General features: G+C 38.3%; 1 protein-coding gene across 1 annotated transcript in view; it reads left to right on the top strand.

Moving 5' to 3' along the window:
* Window positions 1-20,744, top strand: part of LRBA (LPS responsive beige-like anchor protein) — a 558,096-nt gene that overhangs the window by 371,744 nt on the left and 165,608 nt on the right. The window contains exons 43-44 of the mRNA XM_024207579.3: window positions 1,580-1,695; window positions 4,374-4,486. Of these exons, the coding sequence (XP_024063347.2) occupies window positions 1,580-1,695; window positions 4,374-4,486 (229 nt within the window). The remainder of the gene's footprint in view (window positions 1-1,579; window positions 1,696-4,373; window positions 4,487-20,744) is intronic.

Raw genomic sequence — 20,744 nt, 5'->3', positions numbered from 1 at the left:
TTTAAAAGGAGCTCACTTCAGTTTGTGGTGCGAGTGTGAGGAGCTGGGAGCAAGAGGCGCAAGGAGCTGAGAGTGAGAGGGTGTGCTGCTGGAGGACTGAGGAGCACAAGCGTTATCAGACACCAGGAGGAAGGTCCTGTGGTGAGAATAAGGAAGGTGTTTGGAGGAGGCCATGGGGAAGTAGCCCAGGGAGTTGTAGCTGTCATGCAGCTGTTACAGGAGGCACTATAGACAGCTGCAGTCCACAGGGCCCTGGGCTGGAACCCGGAGTAGAGGGCGGGCCCGGGTTCCCCCCAAACCTCCCAATTGACCTGGACTGTGGGTTCTTCCAGAGGGGAAGGTCTCTGGGCTGTTCCCCAACCCACATGGTGAATCTCTGAGGCAAGAAAATCCGCCAATAAGCGCAGGACCCACCAAGATAGAGGAGGAACTTTGTCACAAGATGTTTTTATTATGAATAGAATAGTCTTTTATGGAATTTTGGAATCAACCCTTTTCTGCTTGATTTATAATTTCCAGGGAATAGTTTTATATTCTTTCTCAAACTTCAAGTAATCTGGCATCAAACTCCAATAGTTTAATTGCTTGAGTTATTTATGGCTAAATCCCCAAAGTTGCTCAGCATTTAAATCTCAAGAGAGTGGATTTTATAATAAAAGTCCTTTCTTCATCTGATTGTTGTCTTTTATTCTCAAGGGACTTAGAAACAGACACCAAAAGATGGCTTTATTCTAAGGTGAAATTTTTAAATGCCATATAATAATTTTCTTATTTAATAATCTACCATCTCTATAAATCATGTAGATGTAACATATTTCAACCTCTTGGATTGGTTGAGCTTGCCCAACTATAGAGGTTTGTGTTTAATGTTCACAAGAATTCAGATCATGGCACATGAAAATATCCAGCTGTCAAATGATTTTTAGTCCTTTGTTCTCATTAGGTTATAAAACCATGAAAATAAACTTTAGAAATCTCCAAAATAGCAACTGGACCGTCACCAGACAAATCTAGCATAGCACTTTAACCATTAAGATAAAACATGCCTACAGTTACATGTTATTGCATTTTTCGATGTAAATTACATCTGATTTAAAGTCTAGTTTCATTATAGGGAGAATTGCCTTGCAAAGTGCATTAGAAGGGTCGGATTTGTAAAGCGCTCTAACATGTTGTGCTGTGATTGCCCAGTGTAGAACCTGCTGGAGTACTCCGAAAGGTACCTAGTTCATGTTAACATTAGAACGTTTTACAAATCATATCCTTCTGGCACCCTTTAACATGCCATGTAGACAAGCCCCAAGCCTGTTCTCATTTAGTAATCATAAACTAAAATATTAACAATAGTCTATATGCTATATATGATATAACAATTTATTCTTCCCATAAGAAGATTTTAGGCACTCAAATATTCATATTCCTATATGATCCCTCTCCAAAGTTTCACAGCTATGAAATCCAGAAGTAAAAAGAGTGTTCCTCTGTTTTGCAGTAAAAGTGGATAGGTACAAAAGAAAGGCTTCAAGTCTTTTTAAAAGGTTTCATATTATTTTCTCACTGTAATGATTTTGTTTTCCAGACGCATTTCTTTGGCCAGTCCACGCCAGATTTTCAAAGCTTCCAATATGACCCAGCGGTGGCAGCACAGAGAAATTTCAAACTTTGAATATCTGATGTTTCTAAACACCATAGCAGGTAATGTAAACTCCTTCAATTATCTGCTTCAGAAAGGAAAATATTAGTGGATCAGTTACTGGTAGCACAATCTCTTCAGGACATGAGGATAATGACTCAGTGTTAGATTCACTCCTTTGTGTAAACTTTCTAAAAATAGGCCCTTTCCCATGCAGCTTATATATAATACTTTTTTCAAATTAAAACATTTCAGTGTTAATCCAGGTTCCCCTAAAAAGCATTTTCTTTATAATCAGAGGAAGAAAAGTTTACATTGAACTGAACTTGAACAGAGTAGCCCAAAGTGCAGAAGGTCCTGGCAGTAGTGGAAAGGCAGAGAGGAGATACTGGCCTCTTTGCTGTTACCATTCTCTTTTCAATACTCACAAAACTATCTAGCTCTACCTATGACAAAACAGGCTCACCTAATCCCAAGGTCTAAACATGACTGCAATCTCATGTTTGCTGATGAATCATGAACCTCAGTTGGAGAGACTGAATGTTCCCATGGGCAATAAATGTCATTGTTATATGGAAAGGGTTTGCCAAGTTCACAACCACTGCAGTGTTGGGAGGCCAATCATCTCCTCCCACAGTTGATTTATTCCTCAGTCAGGGAGCTGATCTAACCCCTGCTCTAGTGTCTGAAATCCTGCTTAGCTATGCTTAGTGTATGCTTCATTTAGTATATCCCATTCCAGTAGATTCCAGCGAGGCCTTAATGCAAGACACTATGCTGAAGTAAGTTGTCGGGGATAAAAGAACAGCACATCATTAGAAGAACACAGGCTGGGACAGCTATGTGGAATATTATTTTCCCAAATATCTTGCTCTCAAAGCATTATGAAACCCCTCAATTCCCTCACCATTATATGTGGCTTAGACTACACTGAAAGACCTGCTAGCATAGCTCCAGACCTAGATAATACGGAAATGATGGCTAGGAATAAACACCTCAACACCTACATTTCATAAATCAATCTGGCCTTAATTAATCGTTGCCTCACAGATGCCAAGATGCTGGCAGCTTTTATAAATGAGATGATTAAGGTGATTTAATTGCAAGCTTGCCATCCAAATGAGATGAGTTGAACTCTTTCCTGAGGCAAACTAGCTTGGGATCCATGACACAAATTTTGTGCATCCAGTGAATGATTTCATGGGCCAAAATCCTTACTGCTGAGGAAAGGGTTTGTAATGCAATATCGAGAGAGCAAAGTGAGGTAGTGGTACCTGTTGTTTAAACTAGAAGGAGTAAAAATGATAATGTTATGGAACAAAAGGAAGGCTAAATTATTCATGTTTGGGTTAGCAAGGCTCTCTTTACCTTTATTAAACACACACCTACACCCATCAGGCAAGGTGGCATTTCAAAAGGCCTGAATCTGAAGCTTGGCTATGGACTTGGGCTATGCCTGTCTATAAGAATGGGCTCTGGAAGCTCCAGTATCCTGACCAATGTAAACCTACTCCTTTCCGAGGCAGCCAGGAGGTGGTACTGTGTGAAGCATCCCACTCTGCAAGAAAGAGATTAGTGAAGCTGAGAGAGTTCATAGAAGAACAAAAATAATTTTCAGGGGACTTTGAAGGGAATGATTAATAAGGGAATAGTAAAGAGCTATATAAATATATAAATGTGTAAATTTCATTTATATATTTAGGAAAAATATGTAATGTGGTGTGTTTGTGTTATTGTTAGGGGTAATGGGATAAAATGAAGATAAGAAAATTTAGGCTGAGTATTAGGAACCATTTCCTGGCAATGAGATAGATTAGGCTGTGAAATAGTCACCCTGGGAAAGTGGTGGAAACTGTCACTTGAAACTTTTAAAAGAAAACTGGACAAAACACTAAAAAATGTGTTGGAAATAATCCTGCATTGGCAGGAAGATGGTTTGAATTATCTAACTTTTAGGATTCAACGAAAAGCAAAGACTATAATTTCATGGTATATAAACATAATAACATATCTAAAACTTTGCAATGTATCCATCAAAATGAGAACTAGAAATAATTTTGGTAGCATATTTTGTTTTCACCAGTTTAGTCCAACTGATAGACTAAATTAAGCACAAATGTAGAAATGAAACTTAAATACTTCAGACCACATTTTCCAGTCTAAGTTTTTAAGTGTTCATATGGTTAGTGGAGAATTCCCTTTATGCATGTGAACTTTCTGATGACAGACAGTTGGTGGATGTGACTTTAACTTGTGCCAGTGTCATGCAGCTCAAAATCTAAGATCTGCACCTCTCCCTTCTCCAGTGCACCCAAGTGTTGCACAGCTGGGATGGAGAATCTGCCACTTTATTTCTATGCACAAAGGTCATTGGCCTTTTCTATTCCTATAGTCAGTTCAGTTTAGAGTAGCCTAGAAGATTAGATTATAGATCTGTACAAAAAATAAAAATATATATAAAACTGAATGCATTTAACTGTCACTTTTTATAGCGTGCAAGAGAGTTGACAATTAAAGTTGAATGGACTGCAATATTTAAAATGGAATACTAGCAATCCAATAAAACTTTTTTTCATATCCTTTTCAACAAAGAAAATTCAGACATTGCAATTGTAAAAGATTTATAATAAAAAAGCATTTCTTGTGGTGGTTATCAAATGATATAATAAATCATATCTCCAGGGTCAGTATTTTGTTTAACTATTGCCTTTAAATAAAGTGTTGTTTTTGTTTTCACCAGGACGTACTTACAATGACTTAAATCAGTATCCCGTATTCCCCTGGGTTATCACTAACTATGAATCAGAAGAGTTGGACCTTACGCTTCCTAGCAACTTCAGGGATTTGTCAAAGGTATTTGTCATCAGAGATATGTTTTCAGTAACTGTCACACTAGCTTAAATTTTTTGTACATATCTTTTTCCATGTTTGTGAGATATATTAGTATTGTTAAATGTGCAACCATTAGCAGAATATCATATTTACACACAGGTACTGCTAATAGGTAGAGGACCAACTGTGTTTTATGGGAGAACGAGTTATTGATATGCATATTATTTCCACTGATGATATTTTAAGACTGTTTTTAATAGAAGATGCCTTCAGTTGTAGAACATACATGCAATTAGTTTGAACATTTTTTTAAAGTTAGAAACACCAACAGAGAAAAGCATGGACGGTAAGGACTAAAGATGAGCCAAGTCCGTTCATTTGGTTTTTGATGAAAATCCCTTCTTCTTAGTAGGTAGATCCTGTGATGGTGTTATGCCTTAAGTATTTCCTGGGTCACGTCCTTATTCCCAGCATGTAAAAAGACTATTTTCTCTGTCCCTTTGGGTGTCCCCTTTAGGTACCGTAAGTACCTACTATAATGAAGGTACCCTTTTTTTCTCTCCAGAGACTGAATTTTGTCAATTCGATATGCCTTTCTTCATACAACTCTTCCTCCATACCCATAAATTAGTCTTGCTGCTTTTTTTTGTACTTGATTCAAACTGTTAAGGTATTCTTTCTTAAGTGAACAAATGTGGGTACGATATCGCATTTTGCAAATGTGGTCTCATTAAGCTTTATACAGTGGAGTCATTATCTCTCTTGTTTTATATTTGCTCTCTCCATTTATTCAGCCTCATGGACTATATGATTTATTTGCAACTTCCATACACTAGACCTTAACTTCCATATGGTAGTATAGTATTCGAAACTGGTTTTCTGTGTGCCTTGGTTTTATAGGACTGACTCAAAATTCTAATTGTATTTAAATTTCTAGTGCATTAGTTTATTGAATGTCTTGGTGAGATCTAGATAAAAATTATCCCATTATCCACTGCCCTTCATTCAACAAAGTTTTGTCATGTCATTAAAATAATTCTGTCAGATGATTCTGATCATAACCACTGCTGGATATCACTTAATTTACTTGTAGAACAGTTAGTATGGTTTGCTCCCATTATTGCATTTAGAAATTTACATTAAGAAGTAAGTATTGAGGGATTCTGTGAGGTCTTCCCTTGTGATTTCGTGTGCACATATGAGCATTGCTGGAGTTCTAGCTGGTGAGATGAGTGTGTGTCTAAATTCTAACTTTAGCTTGCTGATGTTTATATTCTGTAACATTTTCCTAAATGTGAAAGTTTATAGATATTTTACAGTAAAACTTCTTGGGAAATATTTCTTATATTACTCCCACCTACAATGCCAAAATCATACACTACTGCCAATTTGGAAAAATACCAACGGGAAAAAATGGTGTTCAGTTATGACACTCGGGAGAATGAAATGCAGACTCAGGGATGGATTTAAAATGGCATTCCACAACTTTATTAACTTTTTAACTTTAAGCCAGCTCCTCCCCCACCTTTTCATGATCCTAAATATCAGGTATTTACTTGGGTTCAGTGTGCTATTAAAAGCCCATATGTAATACAAATTATTATTAATAATAACAATGCCATATTAGCAGCATTCAGAGTAGGCCCCTAACTGCTAGGATTTGCCTACCTTCTAATCCTCTGTCCTTCATATGAGGAATGACAGTACACAGAAGAGGTGTACTGCTCCCAATTAAGGTCTCCTTTTTGTTCCTAGAAGCTAATAGGGTCCATGAGTTACCACATAGGTTCTTACTCACGTTTACCCTGGGAGCAGGTGCCTTTGAGCCTCTGACCTGCACTGGATAATAGTCAGAAGTTACTTTTATGAACTCAGTTTATTGAACTTAGTACTTTAAAATGGCTATCTTTTTTTATTCTTTATTAGTCTAAAACTGGGCCACCAGGGAACTGCAATGAAGGCAAAGCAACTCACCAGACATCTTGTCAATCTTTCTTGGAGGGAAAAATTGCTTCCAGATCCCCAAAATTGGGGATGTGGCACAAAAGGCAGCCATTTTGGGTAGAGGAAACTGGTTAACTTAGTGGGAAAGTTGGAGGAAAAAATGATAGTTAATTGCAACCTGATTTCTTCAAATATATATTCATCACGATGAATTTTAATTATATGGAAAGTGTACAGGAAAAGGAACCAGTCAGCTGATAGCAAAAAGAATCTAAAAAAGGTGAGACACACAGGAGAAAACATTTTTAAACATCTTATTTTTCCTTTTATACTATGTTGTCCTGTTTTTAGTTGTTTAATTATTAAACAATCTGTTTGAAAATCTCAGAAAAAGTCAGGCTTTGCCCACAGTTTATGTGCTGTAAATTTAGGGAGGAATGCACTCTGTTCTTTAGACAAAACAAAAAGGGAGGAATCTTTCAAGTGCAAAACTAAACCATTCTCAATTTAGAGGCAATATTGTGTTATTATAATACTAATCAATAGAATTGATAAATTTGACTAGCTAACTTGATTTGGCTAACTATATTCTTTCTTGACACGTTTGATTGACACAAATAATCTCACATAGATTTTTATATTTTGACAACTCTTTTGAAGTTAAAGAATCAATATTTTTGAAGGAATTTTAGTTGTGGAAAGAATCCTTCTGCAATGTAATAAACACTTTATTGTTGATTTCTAGATGAAAAACTACCTTAAAATGGAATTGATTATGAGTACATATTAATTGAAGGCTAAAAAATATTACAGGGATGTTGAAATTATTTCAGAACCAATCTGCATAAACCCCAAAAATTGAGAGTTAAGGGTACAGTTAAAAGAAATCCAAACATTGAGGTAAGAAATGCAGTTAAAGCACTGAAACAAGCTTAATTCTGCACTGTAGTCATGCCATGCAATAATCATGTGATTACGATTAAGCCATTTAAAATATTTTAGATTCCTGATTAAAATAAATTGACTTTTAAAGATGCATTCAATTTTTATCATATTTTCCCTTAATGATGTCACTGTAGTGCTCCTGCCTCAGTTTTACCTGCCACTGTTGTGAACCTAAGAGCTACTTATGTCAACTGGCAAAGGGCACACTCAACACACTGTTGTCAAAATATTTAGCCATACAGTGACTTGTAAGGTGTCGTGTAAAAACTGGTGGCATCATAAATATCATTGTGTGATGTATGTACATGTTGTGAATAAAGTTATGTATGTTTGCTGGAGATATGTTTTGGAAGCAGTTGATAAACAAGCCTGTCCTTGACAAAGGAATGTAGATTTGTCTGCCTGACTTGATTACAAGCGAAGGACAATGAAAGAACATTTACATCTAGAGTAAACAAAGTGGTTAAGCCAACTGAAAGAAACAAACTGACCTGAGGATGAGGAAGGGACTTGGTGCCTGAACAAGCAGCAGGGGAATGGAATTTTGTCTAGAGTTACTTTTCAAAGAATACATTTCAAGGGGTTTCTGGACTTTGAAGAAAAGGGACTCTCCTGTTATCCGTCACAAAGGACAAAGAAATCAGCACCTTCTGATTTTGTCAATGGTGGATCCTACTGTCTGAAGGGCTGGACATGCTCATAGCTTGATGTAAGTGAGAAGCTGCTTAGGGAAAGATTGCACTTGCTAAAGTTAAGTTTTAGACACTAGAAAATGTGTGGGTGGGTTTTTTGTTTTTTGGTTTTTTGTTTTTTTTGGTAACTATACCTGTCTCTATTTTTCTCTTGCTTAGTATCACTTAAATCTATGTTCTTTATTAATATACTTATTCTTAGTTTTACTATAAAGCATCTCAGTACTGTGTATTAAAGCAAAGTGTGTGTCCTCAGCTGGGCTAACAGGCCAGTGTGTGCGTACTGTATTTTTGGATGCAGTGGACTTAATTTCCATGAGTGTCCAGTGAGAGGGACTGGATATTATAGAGAGATGTCTCAGGTGAGCTTGAGAACTAGAGTTCACTGAATGTTCCCTACAAGGTAAAGTTTAGATAGACAGAGTCTTGAGGAGTTTGCTGGTAAGGTAGACAGACTGGTGTAGTAGGGAGCTGTCATATAGTTTAAGCTCCAGCAATGCTTTCTCTTGCTAAGGTGGAGAAATGACACAATGACTTATTCTGGGTTCCATGAGGCAAGTGTTACAAGTGTCACCTCAGTCTGCAGTGGAGCCAAGATAAAAGTGCCATGGGAAACTTCACTGAGAAGTGACAGTTGGACACTAATCTGTCACTCAGAACTCTGGTGCATGTGATCAGTCTCTCTCATACCGCTGAGTTGTTACAACCAACAGATTATTTTCATGCAAATTAATTGAAGAGGAAAGGGTCGTGATTGGTTGAGTTACCTCTGATGCTAGAAAGGCAAATGCAAGAATTACATGAGCCTCTCTGTAGGCTATATAATCGTACAAATTGATACCAGTCATTATTAATTTCTTAATTATAACCTAATTTCTTCAAATATAACATATGCTCAATATTTCAATTAATTTTAACTATATGGAAAATGTGAAATGTCTCTTTTTCTATTGTTAAGATACTTTGGCACAAAGAAAAGACTGGCAAAGATACTAAATTTTTTAAATCAGTTTTTAATTCATAAACTAACAGTTTTACTTGTAAATTCTCAGAAAATTCATTTTGTACTTAAAGTACTATAAATTTGGGAAGGATCGAGTGTATTTTTCTTAATAAAATAGAAGTTGAATCTCTGCATTTAAGTGCAAAATGGAACTTATCCTTAAGTATGGTATGACCAGTGCTTTTATAACTGTGGTCAGAGAACTGAAAGATCTCATTTTATTGTCAGGTGTCCATCATGCTTACTTAAATTATAGTGAGTCCATGTTTTCCAATTCAGCATTGACCTAATGAGCAAGGTTGTGCCTCCTGAGAAACTTTTTTTCACTTTTCCAGCACAAAAGTATTGTAAAGCTACCCAAACTGGGTAGCTAAGGACTTCTCAAGTATGGAAAAATCCTTAAGGAGCATAAAGTCAGCACAGTCAGTCACTATACCTCCAATATAGAGGGGTTGTATCCGAGGGAAGCGTATTCTGAGAATACACAGCTAGTGTCCCTTTGGAGGCTATTACCTGCCATTGCAGCTTAAAGCAACCCTAAAGCTGCTCTAATTTATGCTGGGCACTATACTAGCCCCCATCACTCTTAGGGATCACTCTTGGTTATGCATTGAGTGATGGTATGGTCTGTTTACTTTTGGTGAAAGTGATGTTGAAGATTGCTAAATATTTTTTTAGCCATGGGTAAACCAAAGAATTCTCTTCCTGGTTGGATGGCCAAATAATACAAGTCCAAAGGGAATGGTGGTCTTGTGTACTAGACATACATCTTAACTGTCCTGGGCATAAGCATTTGAGAATATTTTAAGAAATAATCCCAAAGGATAATAAAACAGATAGACATGCTATCTAGGGAAAATAGTAATGTGTTAATTAAAAAAGAAAAAGTAAAAGTAATCTTGTTCATGTTGTAAGCCCACTTTCAGGCAACATATTAAATTCTTAGTAATGTTTTACCCTTGAGTGGTGATTTATTGCCGTTGTTTCCCATTCACTATTTGGATAGTGTGTGTATGTATATACCTAACATGTATCTTCCCTTACCTATCAGTGTTTAACTGCTGTTGATCAGACAACACTTCTTTATCTGTTAAATTTTAAGTGCTGTTTCTGATGAATGCCAGTGCTTTTGATTTGCTCTGCAACAGATACAGCAAGAATGAATATGCCATCTATATGTTACAGATGCAGTAATTCAGATCTTGGTTGCTGTATAGATGTTTCTAGCTGCATGGCCCACATATAGGTTATATTTTGAACCTTTTCTTTCTCTCTGGTGGTAGGTTCACAGTAATTGATCGAACAGCATTAACCAGCAGCATATTGTTAATAACCACTATTGTAATGGAAGATAATATGGGAAGACAGTACCTTATGGATCTTGCACTACATGTCATTCTTTTAATTTTGGGAAGGAAGATTAAAAATCAAAGCATAAATTAATTTTTACTATTATGAACTTTTAACCTGTAAAAGACTTTTGAAAATATTTCAAGTTATGGGGCTCTAGTAACATTTTTCATTTAACATTCACATGGTTTTAACAAATACAACTTCAGAATGTTTGTAGTTATTTTGATACAGAAAAAAAGAATAAACAAGGTAAATGTTTGTTAAAACATCAAAACAAATAAAAATGCAAGCTTTGGGCAAAGGTTACCTGAAGAAGGGATATTTTGGACCTCTTGTACATTGTAAAAAATGTATTGGTCCACAAGAAGTTATTAATTACCTTTTTTTTTTTTGTTTTTTGTACATCTACATTATTGAATTTACAGTATTAGTCTGATGAAGTAATGCATTGAAATAATTGTAATTTAAAATGTGAAATAATATATCGGTCAGTGAATTTATGTTCAAAACAGTTTGATTTTTTGGCACTAAAGTATGTATAGTACACTGTTTATATTTATTACCTATTATATCCATGCCTAAATATAACTTTAAATGTTTATCACTTTGATTGACAAACCTAGGTGACAGCCTTGTTTATATATTAACTAGTTCTGCTCAGTTAGTACAGATTTAAATAACTGCAATGTATAGGTTAAACCCACACTTTATATAAGCAGCTTCTGATGACATTGTTTGAACATCAGTCACACAATGATAAACCAAAGCAACTGAAATGGATTGTGGTTAATATTACTGTCAGTGTTGCAAATACTCCTGACAAATACCAGCAACATACCACCTGTCAGTTATCCCGCTCCAACTTGAGTGTTTATTCCTTAAGATGTGGTTATGGTTAGGAATGAACATTACATATTTTACTTATAAGCAGTACATATTTTATTTATGTAGCATATAGTGTTTTATACCAGAATGATTCCCATCTTCTATACTACTTCCATCATCCAAAAGTACATTTTTTCCTTTTCCTCCTTCAATTCAGGCAATAAATTGTGATGTGCCCCTGGGCTTGGTATAGAGAGAGAATATAGAAATAACTACTACTTGGTAAATTCTGAGATACCAAAGGAGGACTTTTTATGGATGAAAATCCACCCTAAGTGTTTTTAAGATCCTTAATGCACAAGTAAGCTGGGCTGTTGATAACTTCTTTATGTGGTACACACCACTTTTGTAAGACTATAAATTTACCTCATTAGAGGAGGATTATTAAAAGTCTCTTGAATCCTCATCTGTCTTCACTTCAGGTGCATGTGTACATCATAATGTTTTACTCTTTATCATTTTCATGCAGTATGGGATAAATCATCTTATTTAGATATCTGCAATGTTTGTATTTTATAGTGGGTGCAATAACTTCTGTTCCATCCAACTGTACAAAAGCAACAAATAGCTTGCACATTCAGTGAACTGAGGTGTTTAATTGGTATGTGGGAGCCACGGATAGAAAAATATACGTGGGCTAGAAGTAATAGATTTTTTTGGTGAGTTATGCTAGGACAATGTACCTGTCCCATTGTCCTAGCATAAACTTCAATAATGGGCATTTCTTCTTTGATGCTATTTTAGTGTCAATCCCACTGTATGTGTACGTGTGTCTCATGTGCATAAGATCGGATTCTTTTGAACATCAGTGTCAGGGCTGCATATGTGCCCTGTGCCTCCTCATGTTCCTAAGTGAGGGCATAAAGGTTGGAGAAGCTATGACCCTCCCTTCGTTCTCTCTTACAACTAGTGGCTGTGAGATACGACATCTAGCAAATGCCTAACCCACTTCTTTTCTTAGAGACTTGTGAAGAAATCTTAATCTTCACACTCCATTTATTTGGACAAATCCCATCCCCTCACCCCCATCCCCGAAAAAGGGAAGAAAAGTTACCAGAGACTCCTACTCCACTGAACACTTCTGTGTACAGCAGAGCAAGGGGCTCCATGACAACGGCCACATCTAATGGCAAATGCCAAACCCTTAAAGTTCTCTTCTGCCTAGGGGAGAGCTACATCCCAGAAGATGCTCCGTGTGCAAGTCCTTCTCTGTCAGGTTCTACAAATCCAGGGATGCTTGGCTCAAGCAACATTTGCCAGAGCATTCCATACAGGTCATTTCAGACCCAGAGGTGACTGTTGCTACTCAGGCAAGCCTAATAAACCAACTTCAGCCAGTGCTCCTTTGAGCATACATCACACCCTGGGATTGGGCAGTGAAAAGAAGATGGAGAGCTCACCCTCAGGGACAGAGACTTCAACACTGACCACTTCAACATCTGCGAAGTCTGCAGCATCAGAAACCTCAATATTGATAGCTTCAGCTCTGGAACCTGCACTGACTGCTGTGGTGCCAGCATCCCAGGCAGTAAAATCAATACCTGTCCCTATAAATAAAGATTATGCTCACTCATGGAGCCAGATAGAGCCCAAATATAGCTCAAATGTGAAGGGAGTCCCAGAAGGAGGACACACATCATCACTTCTCAAAGGACAGATCATCTGAGTCCTCGCCCAGCCTGGGAATGCCACAGTGAATGAAGGACTTGGTGCTGACCATGATGGACCCCACCAAGGGCCCAAGATACATACTAGAGGAATCTAGAAGAAAAGATACCAGGGACCTCCAGAGTTGTTTCCTGTGCTGAAGAGATGGCCAGCACTGGAACCGGCCCCAGTGTGTCACCATCTGACAGCACCACCATTCAAAGAGGAAAAGTAGCCTTAGTTGCCAGTGTTGAGTAGAGATCCCTTCAGAGAGTGACACCACGGAGGGCACCAGGTAGCTGTGATTCAGAACTCTGTCCCAGATTGGGCATGAGTGCCATTAATCTCAACCAGGCCAACACCCATACATCATGCCACCTTGGACATAAAGGCCTTACTGGGGACCATCATCATGCACATCCAGGAGCAGATCTCCCTCCCAGGTTTCCATAAAGAGAAGGAGATCCCATTCCACAGTGGCATCGTTAACCAAGCCACCCACAGTTGAGCCAAAGAGGCCCTCTGGGAGCAAGAGAGATCTGTCTGTCTTCACTCAAGAAATTGTCTTCATTGCCAGATGACACAATGACACCAGTCCCGGCACTGGTGATAAATAGCTTTAAAGCATTTCAGGATTTTCTGTCCCACAGTGTGGAGACCTTGGATAGAGAAGTTCAGCCAACTCTTTATCTTGAGCATGACAATGCTGGCTAGTATTGACCTCCCTATTAAAGAGGGGATCCTGGAACTGGCTAAAGGATTGTGGCATTCACTGGCCACTCTTCCTCCCACTGTGAAAAGAGCGGAGAAGAGATATCAGGTGCCCCCAAAGGTTTTTGAACACTCTTATGCCAGTCCAGACTCAGGATCTCTGGTTGTTTTGGTAATACACGAAAAATTGAAGTTTATGAAAGATGCATGTAAAGATAAAAATAAATTTGGACCCTTTAGGGCACAAAGCATATTTATCAACTTCACTTTATCCTGGGGGCGAACTCCCAGGTCCTGGTTCCCAAATACTGTTTCCTCACTTAATAGATAGAATCATAGAATATCAGGGTTGGAAGGGACCTCAGGAGGTCATCTAACCCCCTGCTCAAAGCAAGACCAATCCCCAGACAGATTTTTACCCCAATTCCCTAAATGTTGCAGTCACTGCGACAGGCCTTGTGGTTCCAGGCATCTGGCATACCACACGAGGTACATACCACCATATAGGACCTGCCCTTGGAGGGAATAAAGCTCTCCCACCAGAAAACAAATGAAAGCACTCTATTTCTTCAGGACTCAAGGGAAGTGCTGAAGTCCTTAGGGATTTACATCCTGGCCCCTTATAGGAACCCTGACAAGTACCACCTCCAGTAGAGCAGAGACATCATTCTGCTCCTGAGGTTGACAACCAGAATACCCACAAAGAAAGAAGCCCAAGTATTCAAAGGGGTGCCTGTCTTCCACTGCCTCAGCTAAACTGGTTCCCTCTAAAGAAGCAGCAGATTTGACTCCAGTTTGATTCAATGCTCCCATCAATTTGGAGCCTGTCTCCACCTTTAAGAATTACCTTGTCCTTTTCCATCAGGCCTGGGTGGCCTTTACAGTTGACAAATGAGCGATAGATATCATCAACTACAGCTACCCTATCCATTTCCAAATAATATCTCCACCCACTGTCCTTCCCCGTTCTCTTCAGGGACTCACTATTATGAACAGAAATGGCCTGATTGCTTCATCTTGGGGCTGTAGAAGAGGTACCACAGGAGTACTGGGGAAGAGTTTTCTATTTCTGTTACTTACACATCCCAGATAAGAAAGGGGATGTTTGTCCTATCCTAGACCTGAGGAAACTGAAAAATATATATGCTACCTCAGATTCAGGCTGCTAATGGTTGCCTCTATCATCTCATCTCTTCAGACTCAAGACTGGTTCATGTCCCTTGACTTGCAGGGTGCATACGTCCATTTAGCCATCCATCTGGCCCACAGGAAGTATCTAAGATTCACAACATCTAATCAGTACCCATACAAAGTACTGTCATTCAGACTCTGCACAGCACTGAGAGTCTCCACAAAGTGCCTGGAAGTAGTACTGGCACTCCTCAGAAGGAAGGGCATTCCTGTCTACCCTTACCTTGATGGTTGGCTGATTTAGGGGAGACCCAAACAGGAGACAGTAGCAAGAATCATATAGAATCGTAGGATTGGAAGGGACTTTGAGATAACACTCATTGCAGGACTAAGTGTTATCTAGACCATCCCTGACAGCTATGCTCTCTTCACTAGAAGGCCCAGCTGAAAGAACAGGAACTACAATCCCATCATGGATGATAGAGTTCACTGACACAATCTCAAAGAAACACAGTTACTAGAGTTACTACAAAACTGTTTTTGCTCTTGTTCCTGGATGTTGCTGCTTTTAAAGATGAAAATGTAAATAGATAATTTATCCTTGGGGTATGGACTGGTTTGTGCAAATCATTGAATTTTGTAGATAGCACATCTCTGGTGAACTAATCACATGCTTTGCTGTTAAGAGAATGATTCCATTTTAATGTTAGGTGATCGGGGTGGAATAGTCTTCTGTGTGTTTCCTAAACTACTTAGTGTGAAGTATATGTAAATCTTTTGCTTTGCTTATTTACCACATGATGTACAAGTGGGGTCCACCAGATTATCAGCCATTAGAATCACTTAAATCAATATTTCAAATTCCAAATAAAAAATTGCTGTTGGCTGAGTGGAAGACTACATTGCTGCTGGCACTAAGTAATTAGGAATAGATTCCAGGCCTCAACCTCCTTTTAAAGAACTTCACTTCATATTTAGGCACCTTAAAAAGTGGCCTGATTTTAAGAGGCACTAAAAATCCATGATTCCCTTTGATTTCACGTATAAGAATCAGATTGCATTTAGGTGTTGTGGCTCAGACTGTACTTCATCATTGCCATAGCCTTTGCAGAAAGTTTTGGGATCAGCTGCTTCCATCTTTCTGTTCCAAGGGTAGAGCCTCTAGATCTGATGCAGATTCTCATTGTTCTCAGGTAAAAGCAATTGTGTAACAGGAATGAGAGTAGGCCTTCTAATCTTAGGCCAGAGAGAATTTCAGTCTCATTAGTCAGCAGTTTTCTGACTTTCCTGGTTTGGTCTGAGGTGCTTCCAAGGAAGGCTTGGTGTGCTGGCATTAGGCCAGCACAAGTAGATAAATGCAAGAAAAGTTGTCAATCAGTAGGTATCCAAACATAGGTTTGAGATCACAGTATTTGTGAACAGATATGAAAGGATCACCCAAGATTCTTTAGGGACGATGGATTTCATCTGTGTATGAATCTGGTACTGACATTCTTGTCAGTTTGTCTTTGATAGAGCAGTACAGTATTACTCAGAAGGGTGAGGGGTACGTTCATGCTAATTGTTCATATTCCATTGCAACCTTTGCAATTTGATGCAATTTTAACCTAAAAAATAGGTTAGTCTCCTACTTTACCACAAACCTAAGCACAGTGCAGGGCATTGAGTGGGTCACTGATGCAGTGGTAGAGATTGGATATAACAGTGCTAAACTGTTGAGCACAGATCTAGGGCACACTATATTAGGATCACATTCTCCTTCCTAGAAAAAGGCCAATTAAGGGAACTTCTTTATGGAACTTAATCCCAAATTATGGTGTCGAACCCACATGTGGTGAGGCTCTGCCTTTGTGTCAAGCACCAAAGTGGGGGAAGGAAGCATGTAGGATGGCATGTACATGGCCATGACCTGCCCTCAGGTGGTTGTCTGAGTAGATACATCTCATGAAGTTACATGAGGCCCTACAAAAATTTTGATTTCACGTATAAGAATCATATTGTATTTGTGGCTTTTGGAGTTCGGGAGGCAGAATACGCTGATTTGTTTCTGAACAGGAGCCCCAAATGCACCATACGCCATGGTGGCTTATACCCAACCTTTGACCTGGTCTCCTTCTTGTGTGTCTTGGACAGCATGAGGCTGTTACAGAAAGCACCTCACTCCTCTTCCCGGTGACACAACCTCTCCCAGTGCCATTGGTGACACATATCCACCAGGAGGGAGAGCTGGTGGTCATTCAAAGGACTGGAAGGATATAAAGTCACCAGTCAGAATTGTTTAGCCAAGACCAATCTAGAGAGGCCTGTGAGAAACTAAAGCTAATCCCGTCAGTTTTTGATAAAGTATGGTGATTTCTAGGCAAGCCCTTTCACACTATGCTGTGCAAGTGTGGATTAAAAAACAACTATTGATCAGGTCATTTATGAACTTTGTCTATACAAGGTAGTCAGGGTCTTGCTTTCAATAATTTTGTTTAAATATTCAATGAATTACTCTAGAAATAAAGATCTTCATTAGTTTAATAGTCCTTTTTTTCTTCACATTAATTTATACTCTATTTAAACTGCTGCTTTTCTATGTTGTGGTGCAATGGTTGCTGTACTGTACTTAGGTCTGTGTATGAGTTCAGTTTTAACAGGAGCTTTAAACATTTATTTTGGAAAAAATCATTAAAATGGCAAAACCATAACACAGCATATAAACTTTGAGTACAGCTTGAATTTTCCATGATGGTTTGATTAAAAAAAATGAATTGATACAAAAAAAATGAGTTTAAAAATCATCCAGTTTGTCAAATTTTCACTGGATTGTTTCTTTTTTGGTACTCCTTTTGCAAGAAATCTAAAACGCCTGTGCTCTGGCCACACTGTTGCTCCTCGTGCTGATGGCTAGAATATCAATTATACATTGGTAGTGTTTGTCTATGGAATATTGTATAGCTTTTTAGCCATAATGGAGAATAATGAATCAGGATTTCAAATCTCATATCTTCAAAGTGCTGTTTAAATTCCCATGCAATTCACTATTTTTATTTTTAACTGTGGCCATCAGCCCCAACTTAGAAAATAGTTAAGATCAGACCTGCTGAACACTCCCCATCCCACTAAGAAAAAATAATAGACACTGCTCATACAAGGCTCTGCAGGTGCAGAATCCAGGTCTCTAACACAACAGATGCCATTCTTAGCCACTGCACCACACTGCCTTTCAGAATGACTAAACCAGTTAGGATAATCCAATCTCTAACCACTGTAAACCACACTCCTCTCCCAGAGCCAGGGATAGAATCCAGGATTCTTGGCTGACAATATTCTGCTGCTGACTAGTGAGTAAATACACCTCTACCTCGATATAACGCTGTCCTTGAGAGCCAAAAAATCTTACCGTGTTATAGGTGAAACCGCATTATACTGAGCTTGCTTTGATCCACCGGAGTGCGGAGCCCCGACCCCTTGGAGCACCACTTTACAGCATTATATCCGAATTCGTGTTATATCGGGTCGCATTATATCGAGGTAGCGGTGTAGTTGTGTAATGCCCTGAGAAAGTGTGTATCAAGTCATCCTAGCTAGTCAATTACTACCAATTACTCTTGTAGCTCAAGTAGTAATTGTTTAAGCTAAGGATGTGAAGGTTAAGGGGTTCACTTCTTTGCTGAACAATGTAAAGAAATGGTAGGTTTCGATATGATTAGCACAGTGAGAACTTCACTTTAAAATAGGTTTTGTACTGAAAAACTGTGATGATCTAAATTATGGTATGAATAACCAAAATACATTTTTCACATTTCAGTCATTTGTCACACATTTTGCTTGTGTAACCCACTGGCCAATGTGTGTTTTGTGTCCCCCCCCCCCCCCCCTCTATGCCTAATCATGCAGAGAGGATGTAAGTCTGTTACACCTCTCAGCTTGAGAAAATGGGCTTTTTAGCACAAGCTGTAAAAACTCATGCTTGGAGCTCTGGAGGTCAATGGTTCAACTCCTGGTGTTGGCCAAGATGGTAGCTATCACATTTACAGGCACACCACCTTGACATGTTTGAAGGCTGAGAGGTATGTTTCATCCTGGCAAGAAATGGGGAGAGCAATAAGCAGATCTGCTGGTATAATGAAGGTACACATTCCATCTTCCTGCCACTGCTTCTGGCTCTATCCAATTTCTGGAAGGCCATGAGGGCCTATGGACTGTTTTGGAAAGTGACTGGTAACAAAGGTTGCTTCAGGAAGGTTCCTTCAGGCTGACAGGTTATGTTGTCACTGCTAATCATGGAGGATTACTCTTGGTGTATTTACTTTCAGTAACTTTTAAATAGGGAAAAAAATGTAATCAAATAATTTATTGAGGCACAGCACAGCCTCTACACACTCTTCCAGCACTTTGACATAGGCAGGATCGGCTTCAACAGCACCATTTCTCCCTCTGATTCCCATGCACATGCAGTGCCCTTTCTCCCTTCTCTCTGAGAGAGATCCACTGAGGTAAACCAAACCTTAGCAGTGACTTCAGCGGTATTAAGACTGAGTGACTTCCCAAATGCATGCCATGTGTGTCAGTCAGTCATGCTGATTGGTTGATATAAGTTACATAAAAGTATATGAGATCACTGCTAACGTTTTATTTTAGAGTCTAAGTTTGAAGTTGGGCTATGCATTACGTTTGGGTATCTGTTGGAGATGGAAGTGAAAGCCTTACAGAATGTTGGAGTGCATTGTCGATAGTGTTGTAGGCAACATGAAGATGGAAAGAAATGCACTATCACTAAACATAAGGTTATTTTGCTGTTTTGAGCTAGAGGTTATTGATCAGTGATCAACTTCAGACATATTAAGCTTCTGTATTTTTGCATAATTAAAAACACTTTTATGTGGACACATTCAAGCCTTTTAACCTTGGGACAACCCTTAGAGCATTTTTGTTAGTGGATAGTTTTACCTGGCTAAACAACATGTTAGCTTTTAAGTAAAAATCTCAATTATTATTAGTTTACGTATACAATGTGGGCGAATGATAGTAATGACACTGATATGTAAACAGTTATAGTTACCTTTTTATTTAGTTAGTCCAGGATAATTTACTTATTTTGCCATTTGAGTTGCTTTTTATGTTCTCAGTGAGCCATATTGTGCCATAATTGGTTAAACAAATTTTCCCATTGATTTGAAAAGTGAATTTTGCTTAAATATTGATGGCATAATATGGTCCAATGCATTTTCAGGACTATCTAGGGTCACTTCAAACATGTATTTGTAAGAGATACAAAGCTCATTGAAAAAATCATACTGATAGATCTAAAACTCAGTGGCTTTGGTATTTTTTAGATTATATAACATTTAATTTTAGAATATATTGAGATAACAGTACTATGCTATTTTATCCATATGCAGTACATGAAAAAAATATCCAAAGAGACTGGATTTGATAAAAATGCTGATCACAGTCTGTTGGTTATTCTTGTCAGTTAGATAAAGGAGCTGATAAGAAATAGTTGTCTGCACCCTAAACAGTGCATACGAGTCTTAAATGAGCCCACTGGAGGCCATTTATCTGTGTCTCTTCACCAGGATAAAATAAAAAATGTTTGAGTGAAAAATTCATTTGCATCTCAAAGTAACAGCAAGTTTGATGTAGAGGAATACCCTTGACTGGCTTTTATGTCTGGGCATACACACATACTTGCATACGCAGGAAGATCCTGTGTGGTTTCAGTGACCATTTGTGATTTTTTTTTTTCTCCATTCTCTTTGTGAACTGTTTTATTATGGTGAGCTTTGGTATATATATTTTGTAGATGATACTTAATTATTCTCACTTGCATATGAAACCTGTTTATATTTTGGAAATGATTGTAATATCAGCTGTACTTAATGTTTAACTGTTCCCTTCAAGAATTACTTTCACTATTGTCTGTTTATGAGACACACACACACACACACACACACACACACACACACACACACACACACAC

This window comes from Terrapene carolina, unplaced genomic scaffold, assembly GCF_002925995.2.
Source record: "Terrapene carolina triunguis isolate 2854851 unplaced genomic scaffold, T_m_triunguis-2.0 Scaffold66, whole genome shotgun sequence".
Lineage (NCBI taxonomy): Eukaryota > Metazoa > Chordata > Testudines > Emydidae > Terrapene > Terrapene triunguis.
The sequence above is the reverse complement of the archived record's forward strand: the minus strand, read 5'-3'. Positions and strand labels throughout refer to the sequence as shown.